Source organism: Oratosquilla oratoria, chromosome 15, assembly GCF_046742065.1.
Source record: "Oratosquilla oratoria isolate Oo_2021 chromosome 15, ASM4674206v1, whole genome shotgun sequence".
In the NCBI taxonomy this organism is placed as follows: Eukaryota; Metazoa; Arthropoda; class Malacostraca; order Stomatopoda; family Squillidae; genus Oratosquilla; species Oratosquilla oratoria.
Window position 1 is genome coordinate 44,919,799 of NC_134791.1, and position 18,872 is coordinate 44,938,670.

The 18,872-nt window shown below is 38.2% G+C and overlaps 2 protein-coding genes across 2 annotated transcripts in view; one reads left to right on the plus strand and one right to left on the minus strand.

The window, feature by feature from the left end:
- Positions 1–18,872, plus strand: part of LOC143033431 (tRNA (guanine-N(7)-)-methyltransferase) — a 144,844-nt gene that overhangs the window by 45,034 nt on the left and 80,938 nt on the right. The gene's annotated exons all lie outside the window — the stretch shown is intronic.
- Positions 6,802–16,898, minus strand: LOC143033154 (uncharacterized). Its single transcript, XM_076198354.1, has 5 exons — positions 16,859–16,898; positions 13,929–14,035; positions 9,997–10,309; positions 9,761–9,931; positions 6,802–7,079 (listed from the first exon to the last, which is right to left on the minus strand). Exons 1-5 carry the CDS (start codon positions 16,896–16,898, stop codon positions 6,802–6,804), a joined length of 909 nt encoding a protein of 302 aa, XP_076054469.1.

Here is an 18,872-nt window from a genome sequence, read left to right on the forward strand (position 1 = left end):
AACCATATATATATATATATATATATATATATATATATATATATATATATATATATATATATATATATATATATATATATATATATATATAAGAATGGTAAGAATATAAAGACACGATTGGGAACAAGAGACTTTATTCCTAACCGGTTTCGCCTTTGAGGCTTCTTCGGAGGTAATTCTGAATTCTGAATTCCTAGGAAAGACCATCCGCTTGCGCGGGATCGGTTTTTGTGGGAGGGGAAGAATGTCTGTAAGAAAATGAAAATATAGTAGTGTATAAAAGAGGGCTATTGCCACCGGGCGAATTAGCGAGCGATTATATACTATTTGTATCGGGAAAATCTAAACCTGACGATAAACGGATCTGTATTAAACCTTCTGTCAAAGTTTTTTATAGATTTGTGTTTAAGAGCTTACTCTCTCCCACTAAACAGTATTTAAGCTTATGGTTCATCGCGTCAGGGATTCACTCTGTTATACTCGTTATATTGTGAATTGGTTTATTCCTGGTGAATTTAGGAATATGTATATTTTTTGTGTCCACAATCCATGAGCATGCAGTCCATTAAGAGTGAAAAAGGACGAGACAAATTAGTATTTGAAGGTTGTATATATGTTAAGCAAAAAGATTTAGCACATGGTGTTGTATCATATGAGTGCGAACGACAGACGGATTAATAATCAGGTAAGAGCTGAAACTAGGTCTTCTGTTAAGAACGTGGAGAAGACTATTGCGCAAAACGTCAAGTCTAACCCAAAGATATTTTGGAAGTATGTCCAGTCGAAAACAAAAGCTTCTGTCAGTATATGTAATCTGTATAAAGATTTGAATAAAACTTCTAAAACTAAAGATGACAATGAAAAGGCAACAGTACTTGCAGACTTTTTTAGCTCAGTGTTTACCAAGGAACCAGAAGGGTTAATACCAGAGGTGGAGGTCAAGGATATTCCAATGTTATCACAGATTGAATTCTCTAGCAAGGATATTATCAGTGTTATAGATAAACTACAAAGGAATAAATCCCCTGGGCCGGAACGGCTTCATCCTCGAATTCTGAAAGAGACGAAAGATGTAATTGCATATCCGCTTTGTAAGATCTTTAATCTATCACTTTTGAGCGAAAGACTACCCATAGATTGGAAACTAGCGAACATCTCGGCAATATACAAAAAAGGTGACAGAAGCGACCCAGGTAATTATAGACCAGTTAGCTTAACATGTGTCATATGCAAGTTATTGGAATCAATAATTAGGAAAAGGATTCTGGAACATCTCAAGGGCAATAAGCTGATTAGTAACAAACAGTATGGATTTGTGGAGGGGCGTTCGACGGTACTACAAATGATCACAGTCTTGGACAGATGGACTCAGATTTTAGATGAAGGAGGAGCTGTCGATGTTGCATACTGCGATTTCATGAAGGCCTTCGACACTGTCCCCCACAGAAGGCTAGTTGAGAAGATCAAGAGTTATAACATCAGAGGAAACATTTTGTCATGGATAGCAGACTTTCTCAATGATAGAAAACAAAGAGTGATTGTCAATGGAGTTGAGTCAGAATGGAAGGACGTGGTCAGCGGTGTACCTCAGGGATCTGTGTTGGGTCCGCTACTGTTTGTTTTATATATTAATGACTTGCCAGATTCTGTAATCGACAGCGAATTATTCTTGTATGCAGACGACACCAAAGTATTCAGGAGGATTCATGAAAGCCAGGACTGTGGGAAATTGCAAGAAGATCTCGTGAGGATGAGAAGCTGGTCAGAGAAGTGGCTGATGAGATTTCATCCCAAGAAGTGCTGTGTGATGAGAATCGGGAAATCAAATGTGGACAATAGGATATATTCTATGGAAGAAGAATTGACAAGAATCAAAGTAGAGAAGGATCTGGGAGTTGTAATTGATGACGAGCTAAAGTTCACAGCACACTTGGCTGAGAAAATCAATAAGGCAAATAGACTAGTTGGGCTAATAAGAAGAACTTTCGTAACATTGAACGAGACCATATTCAAGTCATTATACACTGCACTAGTCCGACCACATTTGGAATACGCTAATCAGGTATGGTGTCCATACAAGAAAAAGGACATTGAGGCTGTGGAAGCAGTTCAAAGAAGAGCAACAAAGTTGGTCCCTAGCCTGAAGGATTTGCCTTACCCTGAACGATTGAGGAAATTAGACCTTCCTACACTATCATACCGTAGATCAAGAGGGGACATGATAGAAACCTTTAAAATTGTGAACAATTTATATGATAGTGAAGTGAGCAGGGGATTATTTATTGAACTTGCCGGTTCAGTGACTCGAGGACACACCAAGAGGATCTACAAGCAGCGCCCAAGATTGGACATCAGGAAATTCACTTTCTGCAGTCGTGTTGTGAACAACTGGAATAGTCTTCCTGATCATGTTGTGAATGCAAATTCAGTTGTGAGTTTTGAAAAGAGATTGGATAGTGTATGGAAATATCAAGATCAAATATTCGATTACACAGCTCAAATAAATAACAAACACATAGACCACAGTGACCACTAGACCCCAGATGACCTAAGTTTTAGTCATTTAGAGCCGGAGTCACAGGCTTAATAGCCTCTTCCGGGACCCTTCTATGTCTATGTCTATGTCTATGTCTATGACACCGATATAAGGTAGCATGCAAAGCAAAAATGAAAATACTTGAAAATTAAGTTGTTGGAAGACCTCACACTCATATGTATGCACCCAATTCTGCAAAGGATGAAGCTGCTGCTGCTGTTGCGAAAATCAATGTGCATGCTGAAAGTTCGCAAAAAAAAAACGTCTCATCAATTAATCTCTCGTGCAGGTATAGGTTTAAGTGAAGAAGTAGCAACTAACATGTCCTCTCTTCATCAATTGGGCCATAATATTAGACGCCAAAGACAAAGAGCTAATGCTGCATTACCTTTGCCATTAAATGCACAAGAACTGGTTTTGGAAGAACAGTATAAAAGAACCATCGATGATTCGGACAACTCTGTTGGTGAGTGCAGGTCAAAAATTTTGATTTTCGGCACGTATAGAAATGTAGAAATGCTATCTTCTTCTCTGCATTGGTTTATAGACGGAAAATTTAAAACAGTTCCTCAGATTTTTGCCTAACTACATATTATTCATACTATGCCAAATAGTCGTACAGTACTTCTGATATATGGTCTCCTCCCCGATAAAAGCCAAGCCACATATACAACTTTTTTACAAAAGCTGCAGAAATCAAATCCTAATTTATTTCCAGTCAGCATAATGGTCGACTTTGAGAGAGCCATGATCAATAGTTTGCATGCTGTGTTTAACCATACAAAAATAAAGAGCTGTTTTTTTCCGTTTTAACCAAAGCATTCACAGAAAGGTACAAGCTTCAGGCATGCAGCAAACCTATCTAAACAACCTGATAATGCTCGCAACATTAGCTTTTGTGCCGACTGCTGAAATTGAAGAAACGTTTACTAAATTTGCTGTAAATTATGGCTCCGGACAGTCAACCAATACTTGATTATTTCGAAGACACTTATATTAGACGGCTTTGTAGGAGGAGAGGGCGACGAGGACCAATGTTCGACATGGCTCTATGGGGCAAGTACAACAGAGTGAAGGAAGAATTTCTAAGAACAAACAATTCAGTCGAGGGATGGCATAGAATTTTTCTTGCCAGTACTGGTTGCTGCCATCCCAATATTTGGATTTTAATTTCAAAACTCCAGAAAGAGTTGTCATTTCAAGTGTTTGGTATCAGTCAGAGTGCAGCCGGCATTGCAAATGAAGGACCACGGAAAAGGTATAAATATTGCTCCCAGCGAATAGTCTTTTTCGTTAACGATTACAACAGAGAGATGTTTTATTTCTTAAGAGGAATTGCGTATAATCTAAGTTTTTAAATAAAACTAAGCTTATTTCTATTCTTTGCAACTAAATGTATCTTTACTCTGACTTTATAAATAAAGTTTTGAATAAAACTAACTTTGTATTCTTTTTTCGATTGTCACCGGGGGAAATTGACATCAAGGGGTAATTGTCCTAGGGGGCATTTGACATCAAGGGGTAATTGTCCTAGGGGGCAATTGACAACAAGGGGTAATTATCCTAGGGGGCAGTTGACATCAAGGGGTAATTGTCCTAGGGGGCAATTGACATCAAGGGGTAATTGTCCTAGGGGGCAATTTACATCAAGGGGTAATTGTCCTAGGGGGCAATTGACAACGGGGGTCATTTGTCCTCTGAGGGGAATCGTCCTGGAGCCATGGTAATTGGAGAGTAAGAGGCAGGACTTCATAAGAGTTGTTCCTTTCCTTTATAATACAGTTAAACAAATACAATTAGGTAAATATACGCACACGCCCAGTCCCGTCCAGGGCTGAAATATTTAGAGTCGCTGCACTCCGAACCGACACTCCAACTTTGATGCAAGGAGTTGGGTATGTATTAACCTAGTTGTAGTATACAGGAAAGAACAACGCTCATTGGGTTCCGTCTCCTACTCTCCAATTTATCATACCTAGCCTCAGAAAGATATACTTTTCCATCTTAATATGTATCTTTGAGTTCCAATTATTATATTTGCATTTGAATTGATGTATTATTCCAGCTTGGGATATATCTCCTTCTAAGCTATTCCAAGTACTTATGCATCTATATGAAAACCTGTATTCCACATCCTTTAGACATATAGTCTTCCTTAATTTGTTCTCATGTCCTCTTAAAGCCCTTCTATCCGTAATAAAGAAACTTCTTTCTCTTCGATCTTTCAAAGTTGGTAGACCCAGTGTTTTTAGTCTTTCCTCATATGATTTATCTACCAGGCTGGAAACCAGTTTGGTTACTGCCCTTTGTAATCTCTCAATCTTGCTTGTCTCCTTCACTCTGTCTGGGGACTATACCATTGACGCATATTCCAATCTTGTGTGGATCAAGGTTTCGATGTGTGTTTGTGTGTGTATGGTCACAGGATTACTCATATCATTCATCAATTTGGGACATGCGCAAGGGAGCGCGTTGCTTCACTCACACGGCGGCGCCAGTCTCAATAAGAGCATAAGAATGAAGGAGACTGCAAGAGACCATATGGCCTACACTAGACAGTTCCATGTCCATCACCTGTCATCCCCATCCATAAAGTTGTCTTACAGTTTCTTAAAACAACAGACAATTTCAGTGCCCATTACACGCTTACAAAGTCTATTCCATTCGTTGACCACTCTATTAGTAAACCAGTTCTTGCCTATTTCCTTGTTAAATCTAAATTTGTCCAATCTAAACTCATTACTGCGAGTCCTGCCCTGTTGTCTTAATATGATTACATTGCGTCACCCTTGTTAAAGCCTTTGATCCACTAGAACACCTCTATTAGATCACCCCACACTCTGTGTCTTTCCAGAGAGTGTAAGTGGTGCCTAATCCTCTCTTTTGTAAGGTAAATTTCTGAGCCCATGTATCATTTTGGTCATTCTCCTCTGTACTGATTCTAGTGAGCTGATGTCCATTCTGTAGGATGGAGACCAAAACTGTACCGCACAGACAAGAATGGGTCTAACGCTAGACAGAGTTTGATAATTGCCTCTACACTTCTATTCGTAACCGTCCTAGGAATGAAAATTAATGCTCTGTTAGCTTTATTCCTGGCGCTAATCCAATGTTTCCTGGATTTAAGGTCAGGACTCACTAGAACTCACAAGTCTCTCTCGCACTCAGTTTTCTCAATGAACATGTTATCTAAACTATATCTGTTTTTGGGGTTGTGTAGCTGCACTTTGAGGTATTGAAATCCATTTGCCATTTCACCGACCATGTGTACAATTTGTTAAGATCATCTTCCAGAATCTCGGCGTCGTCTCCTGTTCTAATTAGGCGTCCTATCTTAGTGTCGTCCGCAAACTTACTAACATCACTATTAGTCACATTGTCCAAGTCGTATATGTATGAAATGAACAATAAGGGACCCAAAACCGAGCCCTGGGGAACTCCACTAGAAATATTTCTTCCCTATTTGGATTTTATACCATTTATGGTAACCCACTGTTTTCTGTCACTGACCCAAGCTCTAATCCATTCTAACACTTTCCTCCTATACCATGGGCTTTGATCTTATTTATTAATCTCAGGTGGGACACCTTGTCGAACGTTTCGCTAAAGTCTAGGTAAACAACATTGTAACTATCATTGTTATCTGACGTCTTATATATTTTAGTGTAAAAAATAGAAGATTGGTCACACAGGACCCTTGGAAAAACGATGTTGTGAGTCACGAATCAAATTATGTCTATTGATGTTATCTCTGAGTCTATTAACTGTTAGTGATTCAAGCAATTTACCCATAATTGATGTCAAACTCCCATACAACCACCCTTCCCACTCCAAACAGCTCCCGACAGGTTCGGTCGACTTGTCTCAGCCATGAATTTTGTGGGCGTCCCCTTCGTCTCTTCATCAATAGTTGCTTCTTGTGGAGACAACCCTGTGAGTAGGATCAGCATTAGGGGGGAAACATGCCACATGCCAATATAGTCGGAGTATAGCCTCTGGTTTGATACGAAGTCATTCCAACGATACCCTATGATTCTCCGAAGGCATCTAGTACCAAAGACACCGAGACGCCTCTTTAAGTTAGAATTTACTGTCCATATCTCACAGCCGTACAATAAGACAGGAAGCACGAGTGACTTGAAGATTCGAATCCTAGCCCTCCTGCATAAGTGACGACAACGCTATAGACTTATGTACTACATTACCAATGTATGTAAAGATTTCCATGACCTCACTGTCTTCACTACATGCATGGACAGACTGGACTATGTCATCAAGTAAGCCCCCCAAACTCCTGAGCCTTTGTCTTGGTTCCAGGAGATCTCAAGTCCAAGCGTTCTCGCCTCCCTGTGTAGTGACTCGAGGGCTACAATCAGGACCTCCAACGACTCCACAAGAAGGGTAGCATCATTAGGAAACACAAGGTCAGTGACCTTGGTGTTGCCAATAGATACTCCACAACGACATTGATCAATAACGTCCAATACCCAGTCCATGCAGGTGCAGAAAAGTGTTGGAGCGAGGACACACCCTGGCCTCGCTCCTGAATTAACAGGGAAGAAGCTAGGCATACTTTCTTCATGATTTTCTTGGTGACAATTACTTAATTCAGCATATAAAAGAACCCACAAGATATGGAAACTTACTCGATCTATTGATCACTAGCCGCGAAAGCATGGTAACTGATGTAGAAGTCGGTGAAACTTTTGCAAATAGCGATCACAACTTAGTTAGATTCAAACTCCTAAACAATTTTAGAATAGATACTTGTGTTTCTAAAATACCCGATTTCAGTAAAGATCAGTTCATAGGACTACGTCAGGAGCTTCAGCTTACAGATTGGGAGGCAAAACTAAGCGAAAGAACTGTAGATCAGATGTGGGAAATATTTCAAAATACGCTCACTAAGATGATTCATACTTATATTCCTTTTAAGGACAGACGTCCCCCAAATCATCCTCGCCTAAAGTGGCTCGACAAAGAAACTGAAAAAGTATTGCTAAAAAGAGACAGGCTTATAAGAAATATAAGTGCTCGGGTGCATCTAATGACTATGAAAATTATGTATCAATACAGAGAGGAGAGATTTAAAAAAGACAATAAGAAAAAAAAAACGACAGTACGAAATGAACATCGTTGATAAATCCAAAGAGAATCCCAAAGAATTCTATAGTTACATTAGAGATAAAAAGGTTGTTAGGAATCACATTGGTCCACTATTATCTGCTGACGGTCAACTTGAATATTCAAATGAAGGAATGTGTAATATCTTAAACAATTAATTTAGCTCGATATTCGTAAACGAAACACCTCAAAGTGCACTCCTAACTGAAACATGTGAAAAGTCTAGGGTAAACTTACTCACTACGGTAAATATAACAAAAGAAAAAATTAAAAGGTGTATAGATAAACTCAAAGTTAATAAAACACCAGGGCCTGACGGTTGGCATCCAAGAATCTTAAAGGAAATGAAAAATGAGATTGTTGTTCCATTAGACATTATTTTCAAGAAATCCATCATATCCGGAGATGTCCCAAGAGAATGGAAGCTAGCTAACATTACTCCCATATTAAAAAAAGGTGACAAAAAGAAGCCAAATAACTATAGGCCTATAAGTTTGACTTATGATAAAAGAAACAATATAGATTTAATATATCTAGACTTTGCAAAAGCTTTTGATACCGTCCCACACGAAAGACTACTTACTAAATTAGCTTTACACGGAATGAGTGGTAGCCTATTAAGTTGGACTAGTAATTGGTTGAATGGTCGAAAACAGAGAGTTGTTTTAAATGGAAAAACTTCTAGAGGGAAAAATGTTACAAGTGGAGTTCCTCAGGGTTCCGTTCTTGGGCCACTTCTATTCATAGTATATATAAATGATATAGACCATGGACTAAAATCTACTGTTTCCAAATTTGCTGATGATACAAAACTGTGCGGAATGGAAAATAATCACTTTAACCAATTAGATATTCAAGAAGATTTAGATAAATTACAGCAATGGTCTGAAAAGTGGCTAATGAAATTTAACACAAGTAAATGCAAGGCAATGCACATAGGTAAAAATAACAGTAAGTACGATTACAAGTTATTTGGAAATTCGTTAACGAAAGTGGATAGTGAAAAAGATCTCGGCGTAATTATCAGTAACGACCTCAAATCATCCAAGCAGTGTATTTCAACCTCTGAGAAAGCAAATAAGATTCTAGGACTGATTGCACGATCTTTTGATTTCAAAAGTCCATCACTCATCAAGCTATATAAATCGTTAGTTCGTCCACATTTGGAATATGTTGTTTCCGTATGGTCACCGAATCTCATTAAAGACATTGACAGACTGGAAAAAGTACGACGGCGAGCCACAAAACTGATTCCAAATATTAAAAATAAATCATACGAAAATCGACTAAAACATATGAATCTGTTTTCCCTAAAAAAGCGTAGACTCAGAGGTGACTTGATACAGGTCTTTAAAATTCTAAAGGGAATTGACAACATCAAAAGTGACAAAAATTTCACAATGAATGAGAATCAGACAAGAAACAATGGTCTCAAAGTGTCCGGAAATAGATTCAATTTGGAAGTAGGTAGAAACAACTTTGCCAACCGTGTAATTAATTAATGGAATAGACTTCCTGCACAGGTAGTGCAATGTAGTTCAGTTCGAAGCTTTAAGAATCATTTAGATAAACACCTAAGCAAGATGCTGTAATGATTATAATTTATTTTATATTATTTGTTTGTTTGTTTTATTATAATTTGTCTTTTTGATTTTCATTTATTATATATTAGTTATATGTCAATTTATTATTATTTACTATTTACCTGTTTGTTTATTATTTAACTATACCTATGCATTTATTTATGTATTTTATTTGTTATTTACATTGTTATAGTATTTATTTATTATTTTATTATTATTATGATTTTTTTCGCATCCGACCTAGATATGGACCGGGGGGGGTCTCCTGTCGGCGTGCTCCGCCTTTGTAATCCTTTGTAATTTACAACACTCTCTGTCCCAGAGTATAAGCCAGAGATTAAGTCAATAATCCTTGCAGGAATCCTACGGATCCGCAGAAGATCCCAGATCACTTCACGATGCACCAAGACAAACGCCTTCTTGAGATAAATATAAGCTGAAAGAAATCCCTGTTGAAACCCACGTCAGCGCTCCACAAGTATACAGAGCGTTAGGATTCAATCAGTTGTTCAATTACCTGGTGTGAATCCAGACTGTTCAGGCCTCTGAAACTTTAGCAGATGTGAACGAACCCGTATAAGCAATGCATGGGAAAACACCTTACATGGTACACTGAGCAGTGTAATGCCACGGTAGTTGTTGTAGTCCTGCCGGTTCCTTTCCCCTTCCAGATAAGGACGACCAGATCCTGTTTCCGATCAGACTGACAGACATCAGACAGTACCGCATGCAATCCGCGGACTATGGCCTCACCTCCAACTTTTAGGAACTCCGCACTGATGTTGCAGAGGCCAGCTGCCTTTCCAACTTTCATCTTACTCACAGCCTTTTTGACCTCTGTCAGAGAAGGTGAAGATTCGTCTATCGGTGGATCAAGAACTGCCACTTGAACACCATCGAGGGGAAGCTGTCCACTTGGAGGGTCACCCATGAGTAACTGCTCAAAGTACTCGGCAAAGGGGCTACACCCTTCCACACCTGACACTAGTTCACCATCAGCTGTTCGGGTTGTGTTTCTCTGGGTCACCGATTTTGAGCGATTTTTTTCAGGGCTCGGTAACCAGGCCTGAGGTCATTTACTCATACATCTGACAATATAATAAGAACACCAAGACCGGGAGGGTAATAACTTTTGCTTGTGAATCCAGGGTCATAAGAAATCATACAAACATAAACAAGCACGCACACACGCACCCCCCCACACACACGTATACACACATAAACACACACACACACACACATGCAAACACGCACACACACATACACACACATACACACACACACACACACACACACACACACACACACACACACACACACACACACACACACACACACACACACACACACACACACAAAGATGACTTATTAAAGTGGGACATAAGAGAAACAAGAGGATATGAAAAGAAACTAAAGAAGGACACTTATAGAAAATACCTGAAAAAGAATAGCTTCCCAAATAGAGTGATTGATGTCTGGAACAAATTGAACAGAGAAACAGTGAATACCAAAACTATACACGATTTTAAGAATAAACTGGATGCGGAGAGATACGAAAACGGGTCACTACGAGCATAGCTCTCGTCCCGTAAAATACAACTAGGTAAATACACACACACACACACGAGTACCACTGAAAATATGGGAAAATAGAATTCTTTCTATACATTCACGACCTGGGTTCAACAAAAGGTGTGAGATAGCCAATAAAAAAGGACATGTCTTGGAGAATATGGAGAAAGAGAAGAAGCAATAAAACAAAAGAAGCTTACAAATGAAATAGAAATTACTAAAGATTCCGCAGGGAGGCGGAAAATAACTTTGAAGGGGACGTTGTAGATAAATACAAAGATAAATTGACACTATTTTACAGGTTTATCAAGGATAAATTGAGACACAGGAAATTAATTACTCAGCTAATAGTGGTGAGGCCTTTGAGGAGGCTTCATCTCAGGTAGAAATAATTAATCAATATTTCCAGTCGGTCTTTACAAGGGGTGAGCAAGAATTCAGGTTTGAAAGATATAAATGTAGAAGTGAGGGAAGTGCTCAATCTTTTGGGATCATTCGATGTAATGAAAGTTTCAGGACCCAATGGGATCTCAAACTGGATATTTAAAGAATGTAAAGAGCAACTGCCAGACAAGACTCATAGATTTATTATATGCTCATTAAAAGAAGGAATAGTGCCGCATTATTGGAGAAAGGCTTTCACACAGGTGGAAGTAAGGAGGTGCCATAAAATCATAGGCCGATATTACCGACAAGCACAACGATGAAATTAAGTGAAAATATTGTGAAAGATCGATGGGTCAAATATTTTGAAAGGACGGACATTCTAGAAGACAGTCAGTTTGGCTTTAGATCTTGAAGGTCACGTATGTCAAACCTTTAAAGCTTTTACTCGAGAGTGATTGATGTGCTGAAAGAGAGGGAAGGCTGAATATACCTCGATCTAGAGAAGGCTTTTGATAAAGTGTCTCACAATCGTCCTGTGTGGAAATTGGAACATATTGGAGGACTATGAGGTAAATTACTTAAATATTTTTAAGGGAATGTACATGAAGACAGTAGTAAATGATAAGATGTCAGGATGGACAAGAGTGACCAGCGGAGTTCCACAAGGTTCAGTGGTAACACATTTGATAATTCTTATCTATGTCAGTTACATGATGGAAGGTACAAGCTATGCTAGGATATTCATAGATGATGCAAAAATTACGAGAAGAGTGAAAAACGAGGAGGACTGTAGGTATTGCAAAAATATCTAGACACTATTCTCACATGGAGACATACATACATATTACCAATGACTATTGTCTCCATTACAAGGGAGGTAGCAAAAAAAAAAAAAAAAAAAAAAAAAAAAAACTCTCCCACCCATTCGTTTCCCACATATTCCACTCCCATTCACCCCCTCCTTCTCTCTTATCTTGGCTTCTCCTGCATGACGGGTCATCCCTGCACCTCGCCCACTTCCTTGGGTGGAGACAAGATTAGAACATGAATAAAAAAAGGGAAAAAAAAAATGGAAATGGGGAAAACTTCAAAAGACCGCTTTTAAAATATTCCTTGGAAAACGAATCTGCTACAAAAGTAAAAGAGAAAAAAGATTTAGGAGTTTTGATCAAAGACAACCTGTGACCTGATACACGTATTAGCAGGACTGTGGAAGAGACATATGGCTTGATGCAAAAGATTAAGATAACTTTTCACTTTATGGATAGAGAGGTAGTGAAAAAACTCGTATAAACCTTGATCTGCCCAAGACTAGAATATGCATAAGTGGTATGGTCCCGAAAGATAATGAGAGAGATAAGCAAGAATGATAGAATACTAAGGGCATCAATCAAACCAGTTTCCAGCCTGGCAGATAAACATACGAGGAAAGACTAAAAGCACCGGGTCTACCAACTTTGAAAGAGCGAAGATAAAGAGGTGATATGATTAGAGTATTCAGATCACTGAAGGGAACAGAGTGCAATGGCAGGAGAGGTCTTTAAATGTAATGAAAACAATTTAAGAGGGCTTTAAAATTTTATGATCACAAATTAAGAGGGCCTTAAAAGATCATGAGAATAAATCATGAAATACTGCATGTCTAAAGGATGTGAAGAAAAACAGTTTCCATGTAAACGCGTAAATTCTTGGGATGGCTTAGGTAGATTAAACTGGGAAAATACATGACTTCAAATCTAAATGTGACAATTGTAAGTTAAGGATGTAGACAAAGTATTAACCACACATGATTTTGAAGATATGCATATACCATACAATGGTATCTGTCAGGTTGTGAACCAATTAGTTTCTGCTCTTTGTATCATATGTTGCGAGGGGATGCATATTCCAGTTTTGGATGGATCAGAGTTTCTTCATCCACGTAAAAAAATGCCATCTAATATTCTTTTTACGTTATGTTTGTTATGTGACAGTTTGTATTTTACTATTCTCCCTTATTTCTCTCTCTCTCTCTCTCTCTCTCTCTGTTATAATTAAATCACTCCCCCAAGGAATAGTTCAGTGATAGGCTTTTAGAGCTTTTGCTCATTTCCAATGGTTTGTATTCTTTAGTATTTATATCTATACTCCACTCTTGGTTTCAGGCGTATATGATATCTAGGTCTGATTGTAATGACTTGTTTTGAGTCATTTATTGATTTTTTTATTCTAAGTTATTTTTAAGTTACTATTATACCCATATACCATTACTAACCATTACAATATATCACCTGCCTGACACGTTATCCACATGCATACAAGGTGCCCGACAGGCACTGGCCTTTTCCAATGCCTCCAATCCTGCTGACCTCCACATTTCCAAATCGTAAACACCTGACTCAAATATACAACACACATCACGCCACCGCCCAACGGAAAGTTACCGAAACAAGTACATAGTGTCGCCAGACAGATCATTAACCATTTCCTTATACCTACCAAACTACATAATTATAACTTCAATTCATACATCATGTCAAGGCACATCTACTAATAATAACTAGACACTTAAAAATACAATTAACACACAAATAGTATTGTATAAATCCCAAACCTATGATCTAACTGTAAACCCGACACCAGACATGCAAAGATAGGCATATTCACATATATATGCGGCGACTGCGTCGCTACACAGCAGAACTCTCCCCAAGAAGGCGGAGAACTCTCTCTCTTACAGGGAGTACCTGGGGACTCTTCCCGAAGGATATTACATCCCCATGCTTTAAACCGCTTCGCTTCGATAAACCAAGAAAATCTGAAGAGGATTTACGTTCCCTGCCACAGGTGTAACCTTTCACAGGTTACACTATATTTTTATGTTCCTTATCAAGTACAATCTATTACAATTACAGCCAACAAAAGGATCTCGGACCAGAGTCCTTTTTTATATAAATTCACTAACACATGAAAAGAATTATGGTAGCATGACACGAATTAAGTTATGGGAGGATTATTTGACTCAAATCTTTGGACAAGTCGCATAGGTATTTGTGAGTCCGCCGGCCCTGGAAACAAACAAACACACACACACACACACACACACACACACACACACACACACACACACACACACACACACACACACACACACACACACACACACAATTATTATACAGTATAGCATTGTTACTACGATAGAACTAAGGGTTTCCCCTGTATGAATGGGCACCACTAAGCCTCAACCTAATTTTTAACCTCGGCGTACAGTGAGCAGCGTTGGCCACACTGCGCTTGTTCCTCTCGTCTAGTCACTATTTCATGTAATTGTGAGTGGATCTGGACGCCTTGGATTGGTGATTTTTTTCAGGGAGTCACTCGACACCTGACGGACCTTATGTCCTAAGTTTAGTCACTTTCCTACACTTTTCTCCGATTATATCGATATATAATCACACTTATCCAAGCTACTTTCATTTCACTATTCCAATATATCAATAGCATATATAGAAAAAAAGTTATTTACGGTCAGTTGGAGTTACATATTGATTGATCTCCGGATATACTATAAAAAAAAAACATCATTACGAACCATACATGAAAATCCCGGCACTGAATTTTTGCAACAGCTGACAGTCCCCATTTTTTACTCTTTTCGTGGTCTTTGTTTTATTTACAATCTTATAAGCTTAGCCTGTGTCTTCCATTGTGTCATTAACATTGACAAGAAAAATTACAGGTGCTAGCACCGAAACTTGTGGGAGGCCGTAGGCCATCTTCATCTAACCTAACACTTTATCCTTTAGGGTTGATTCACACTATCGGTCCGGTCGCGCTCCAGTCTCGCTACGCTCTCGGTCCGGTCCAATATTGTCTCATTAATTTCAATGGAAGCATTCACACTGGCGCTCTCGCTCCAGTCTCGCTCCGGTCTCGCTCCGGTCACGGTTCCGTCAAAAGATATTTTTACTGGAGCGAGACTGGACCGTGACCGAACCGTGAGCGCCAGTGTGAACTCAGTTGCCACGGTCCTGCACCTGCCAGGGCTGCCGTTTCGTAGAATTTTGTACCAAATAGCGGCATGTGGCAACTGCACAAGGATATGAGGAAATTTTTTCTACATATCAGCGGGCTGTTCATAACATTTAAAAACTCAAACTTTTGTTTAAAAATCATAGAACTGTTATCAAATGATAAATGGTACATCAAAATATGACTTAATTGGTAATTGTGTTACTTATAAAATATTGTACCCCAAAAGATACGTTTTTACATACATACATATACCAAGGCTTTTTTCCCCCTTACCAGGGAGGTAGCCAAAAAAGGACAAGGCATAAAATCCTTCCCACCCATTCCATCCCCGAAAACACTCCACACCCCTCCACCCTCCCTCCCATCTTAGCACCTCCTAGATACGTTTTCACGGTGTAGTAAAAAATATATACGCTAAAGTTTCAGCTTTCTTTTAGCGATAATAATAATAATAAAAAAGAATTTTCATATCTTACTGAATATGTTAGGGCATGGGGGCCTTATATACATTCAAGAATAAAAAAACTAGAACCAACATTTTGTCAAAGTTTGACAAGTATATCTTGCTATGAAAGTCTGCACACGCCCGAGAAAAATGTATACCCCGGTATGGCAACACTCCCATTCTACACGGCAGTGTAGAAAACGCTGCAGCCCTGCCTACTGCTCCACTCCAGTCGAGATTCAGTCTTCGTTTAATTAAGCAAATAGTGTTTCCTTCTGTCCTACCAAACCATGGATAATCCAAAGAAAACACCACAATGGAATCATGCGAAAGGTAGATAAATGATAAAAATACGTTTTCTTTTTATTTATCACTGATACAATGGCAATGCGCACAGCTAGGATATACATAAGCACCAACTGAATAAAATATAACCTACAAAACTTACTTTAATTTTGTGGTTTCAGATGAAATGCTAATAGAACTAGTCAAAGGTAAACCAGAGCTCTATGACCTAACTTCGCTGTACTACAGTCACACATCCTTCGTAACTGATGGTAAGACTTCTACTGGTGTCGAGGGAGGGGGGATGACGGGAACGAGAGCGGACCGATAAATACCTCAGAACCGAGAGTGGAGCGTGACCGGACCGATAGTGTGAATCAACCCTGAATACCTCAGAACCGGAGCGTAGCGAGACTGGAGCGCGACCGGACCGATAGTGTGAATCAACCCTACTGTTGCCCTCGTGTCTGTGCCATTCAGAAAATATTTCGAGTCGTTTCCCTTTTAGTCATACAGTATGTTCCTGTTTTCACAAAGTCCATAGTGAATTACTTTAAAGAAGGCCTTCTCTAGATTGGGGCACACACACTCCACCCCAGCCCTCTATCTCTTGCAGCACGTCAGTCACTCAATTAAATGATTAATAGAGTTGACACACATGATCTGAATCCAGAATGAATGTTCGTGCCTTAAGTTATCTGTCACACCAAGCTTTCACAGGTCTGTAATCCAGTAGTTCCTTAATTATTTCCTCATTTATGAATTGGTACCACATTAGCCCTTTTCCAGATCTATGCTGTTTCTTCTTTAAAAAATTACACAATTAAACGCTGATTATTGTCTGCCATTTGTTTCCTATATTCTTTGAGTATTCAGTTTGAGATTCCATGGGATCCTAATTTTTTCTCACACCCAGTGATCCCACTTTTATATCTATGTCTTCTGAATCCATGTTATTGGTCACCTCTCACCTAGTGACGCAATCGGAAGTGTGTTGGTCTTATATCTTCCTAGTTGTGGGTTTGAGTCACACTCTTTCCTCCGATTCTCAGAATTGACTGTTACCTGTCCCAGCAGTCCAAGCGAATAGTGTGAAGGTGACGGCTCCGGGCGCAGCTACGCGCCTCCTGTCGTATGCTTCTCACCTTCTCCTCTCGTTGAAAAAATATGTAAATAATTAATTGTGAAGACAGGCCAAAAACTTCCATTCATTGTTTCCATATGAACTGAAGCCTTTTTAAATACCACATCGCCCATTAATAGATAGGCGATTTTTTCTTTGTGTCCCAGTTTGCCATATGTAGAACAGTTTTCGTTCAATTTTACAGTCATATAAGATATTTTTTTCTAATTCCTTCCTCCTAGCTATGGGTTCATATGTAGTCATTTCTAGCTCGTTTGTTTGCTTATTGGTGGTTCTTCTCTTTTTTATTTCTCCCAACTTACAAACTTAAACAAAGGATTACAAAGGCGGAGCATGCCGACAGGTGACCTTTTGGTCCATATCTAGGTCGGAAACGAAAAAAAATCATAATCATGATAAATAAACAAATAAATAAATAAAAAATAAATAAATAAATAAAACTATAATAATGTAAATAATAAATAAAATACAAATAAATGCATAGGTATAGTTAAATAATAAACAAACAGTTAAATAGTAAATAATAATAAATTCACATATAACTAATAATAAATGAGAATCAAGGAAATAATTATAAAGAAATAGACAAATGATAACAAAACAAATAAACAAATAATATAAAATAAATGATAGTCATTACAGCATCTTGCTTAGGTGTTTATCTAAATTATTCTTAAAGCTTCGAACTGAACTACATTGCACTGCCTCTGCAGGAAGTTTATTCCATTCATTAACTACACGGTTGGCAAAGTTGTTTCTACCCACTTCCAAATTAAATATATTTCCAGACAGTTTGAGACCATTGTTTCTTGTCTGATTCTCATACAGTGTGAATTTTTGGTCACTTTTGATGTTGTCAATTCTCTTTAGAATCTTAAAAACCTGTATCAAGTCACCTCTGAGTCTACGCTTTTATAAGGAAAACATATTCATATGTTTTAGTTGATTTTCGTATGATTTATTTTTGATACTTGGAATCAATTTTGTGGCTCGTCGTTGTACTTTTTCCAATCTGTCAATGCCTTATGAGATTCGGTGACCATACGGATACAGCATACTCCAAATGCGGACGAACTAACGATTTATATAGCTTGATGAGTGATGGACTTTTGAAGTCAAAAGATCGCACAATCAGTCCTAGAATCTTATTTATTTGCTTTCTCAGAGGCCGAAATACACTGCTTAGATGATTTGAGATCGTTACTGATAATTACGCTGAGATCCTTTTCACTATCCCCTTTTGTTAACGAATTTCCAAATAACTTGTAATCGTACTTACTGTTATTTTTACCTATGTGCATTACCTTGCATTACCTTGCATTACCTTGTGTTAAATTTCATTAACCACTTTTCAGATCATCTTTTTGAATATCTAATTGGTTTTTCATTTTTTTCTTGAATATCTAATTGGTTTAATTTGCCTAATTGGTTTAATTTGCCCAATTGGTTTAATTTATCTAAATCTTCTTGTATATCTAATTGTTTTTTCTTTTCTTTTTTCTTCTTGAATATCTAATTAGTTTAATTTGCCATTCCTCACAGTTTTGTATGATCAGCAAATTTGGAAACAGTAGATTTTAGTCCGTGGTCTATATAATTTATATATACTATGAATAGAAGTGGCCCAAGAACGGAACCCTGAGGAACTCCACTCGTAACATTTTTAGCTGTCTCACACTATTAAACCGTCAAGTGTTTGTTCATCTCCTGGTTGAAAATGTATGAAAAATAAAATTTTCTCTTAGTTCAGGTGGTATTTATGAATTCCTCTCAGTTAAAAAT

Coding starts and splice junctions, on each gene's coding strand:
- LOC143033154 (XM_076198354.1), bottom strand. CDS start 16,898: ATGGATTCAGAAGACATAGATATAAAAGTGGGATCACTGG. Junction 14,036..16,858: donor TATAAAAGTGGGATCACTGG/GTGTGAGAAAAA, acceptor AACCTGTGAAAG/GTTACACCTGTGGCAGGGAA. Junction 7,080..9,760: donor ACAGTCTGGATTCACACCAG/GTAATTGAACAA, acceptor CTGTTAATTCAG/GAGCGAGGCCAGGGTGTGTC.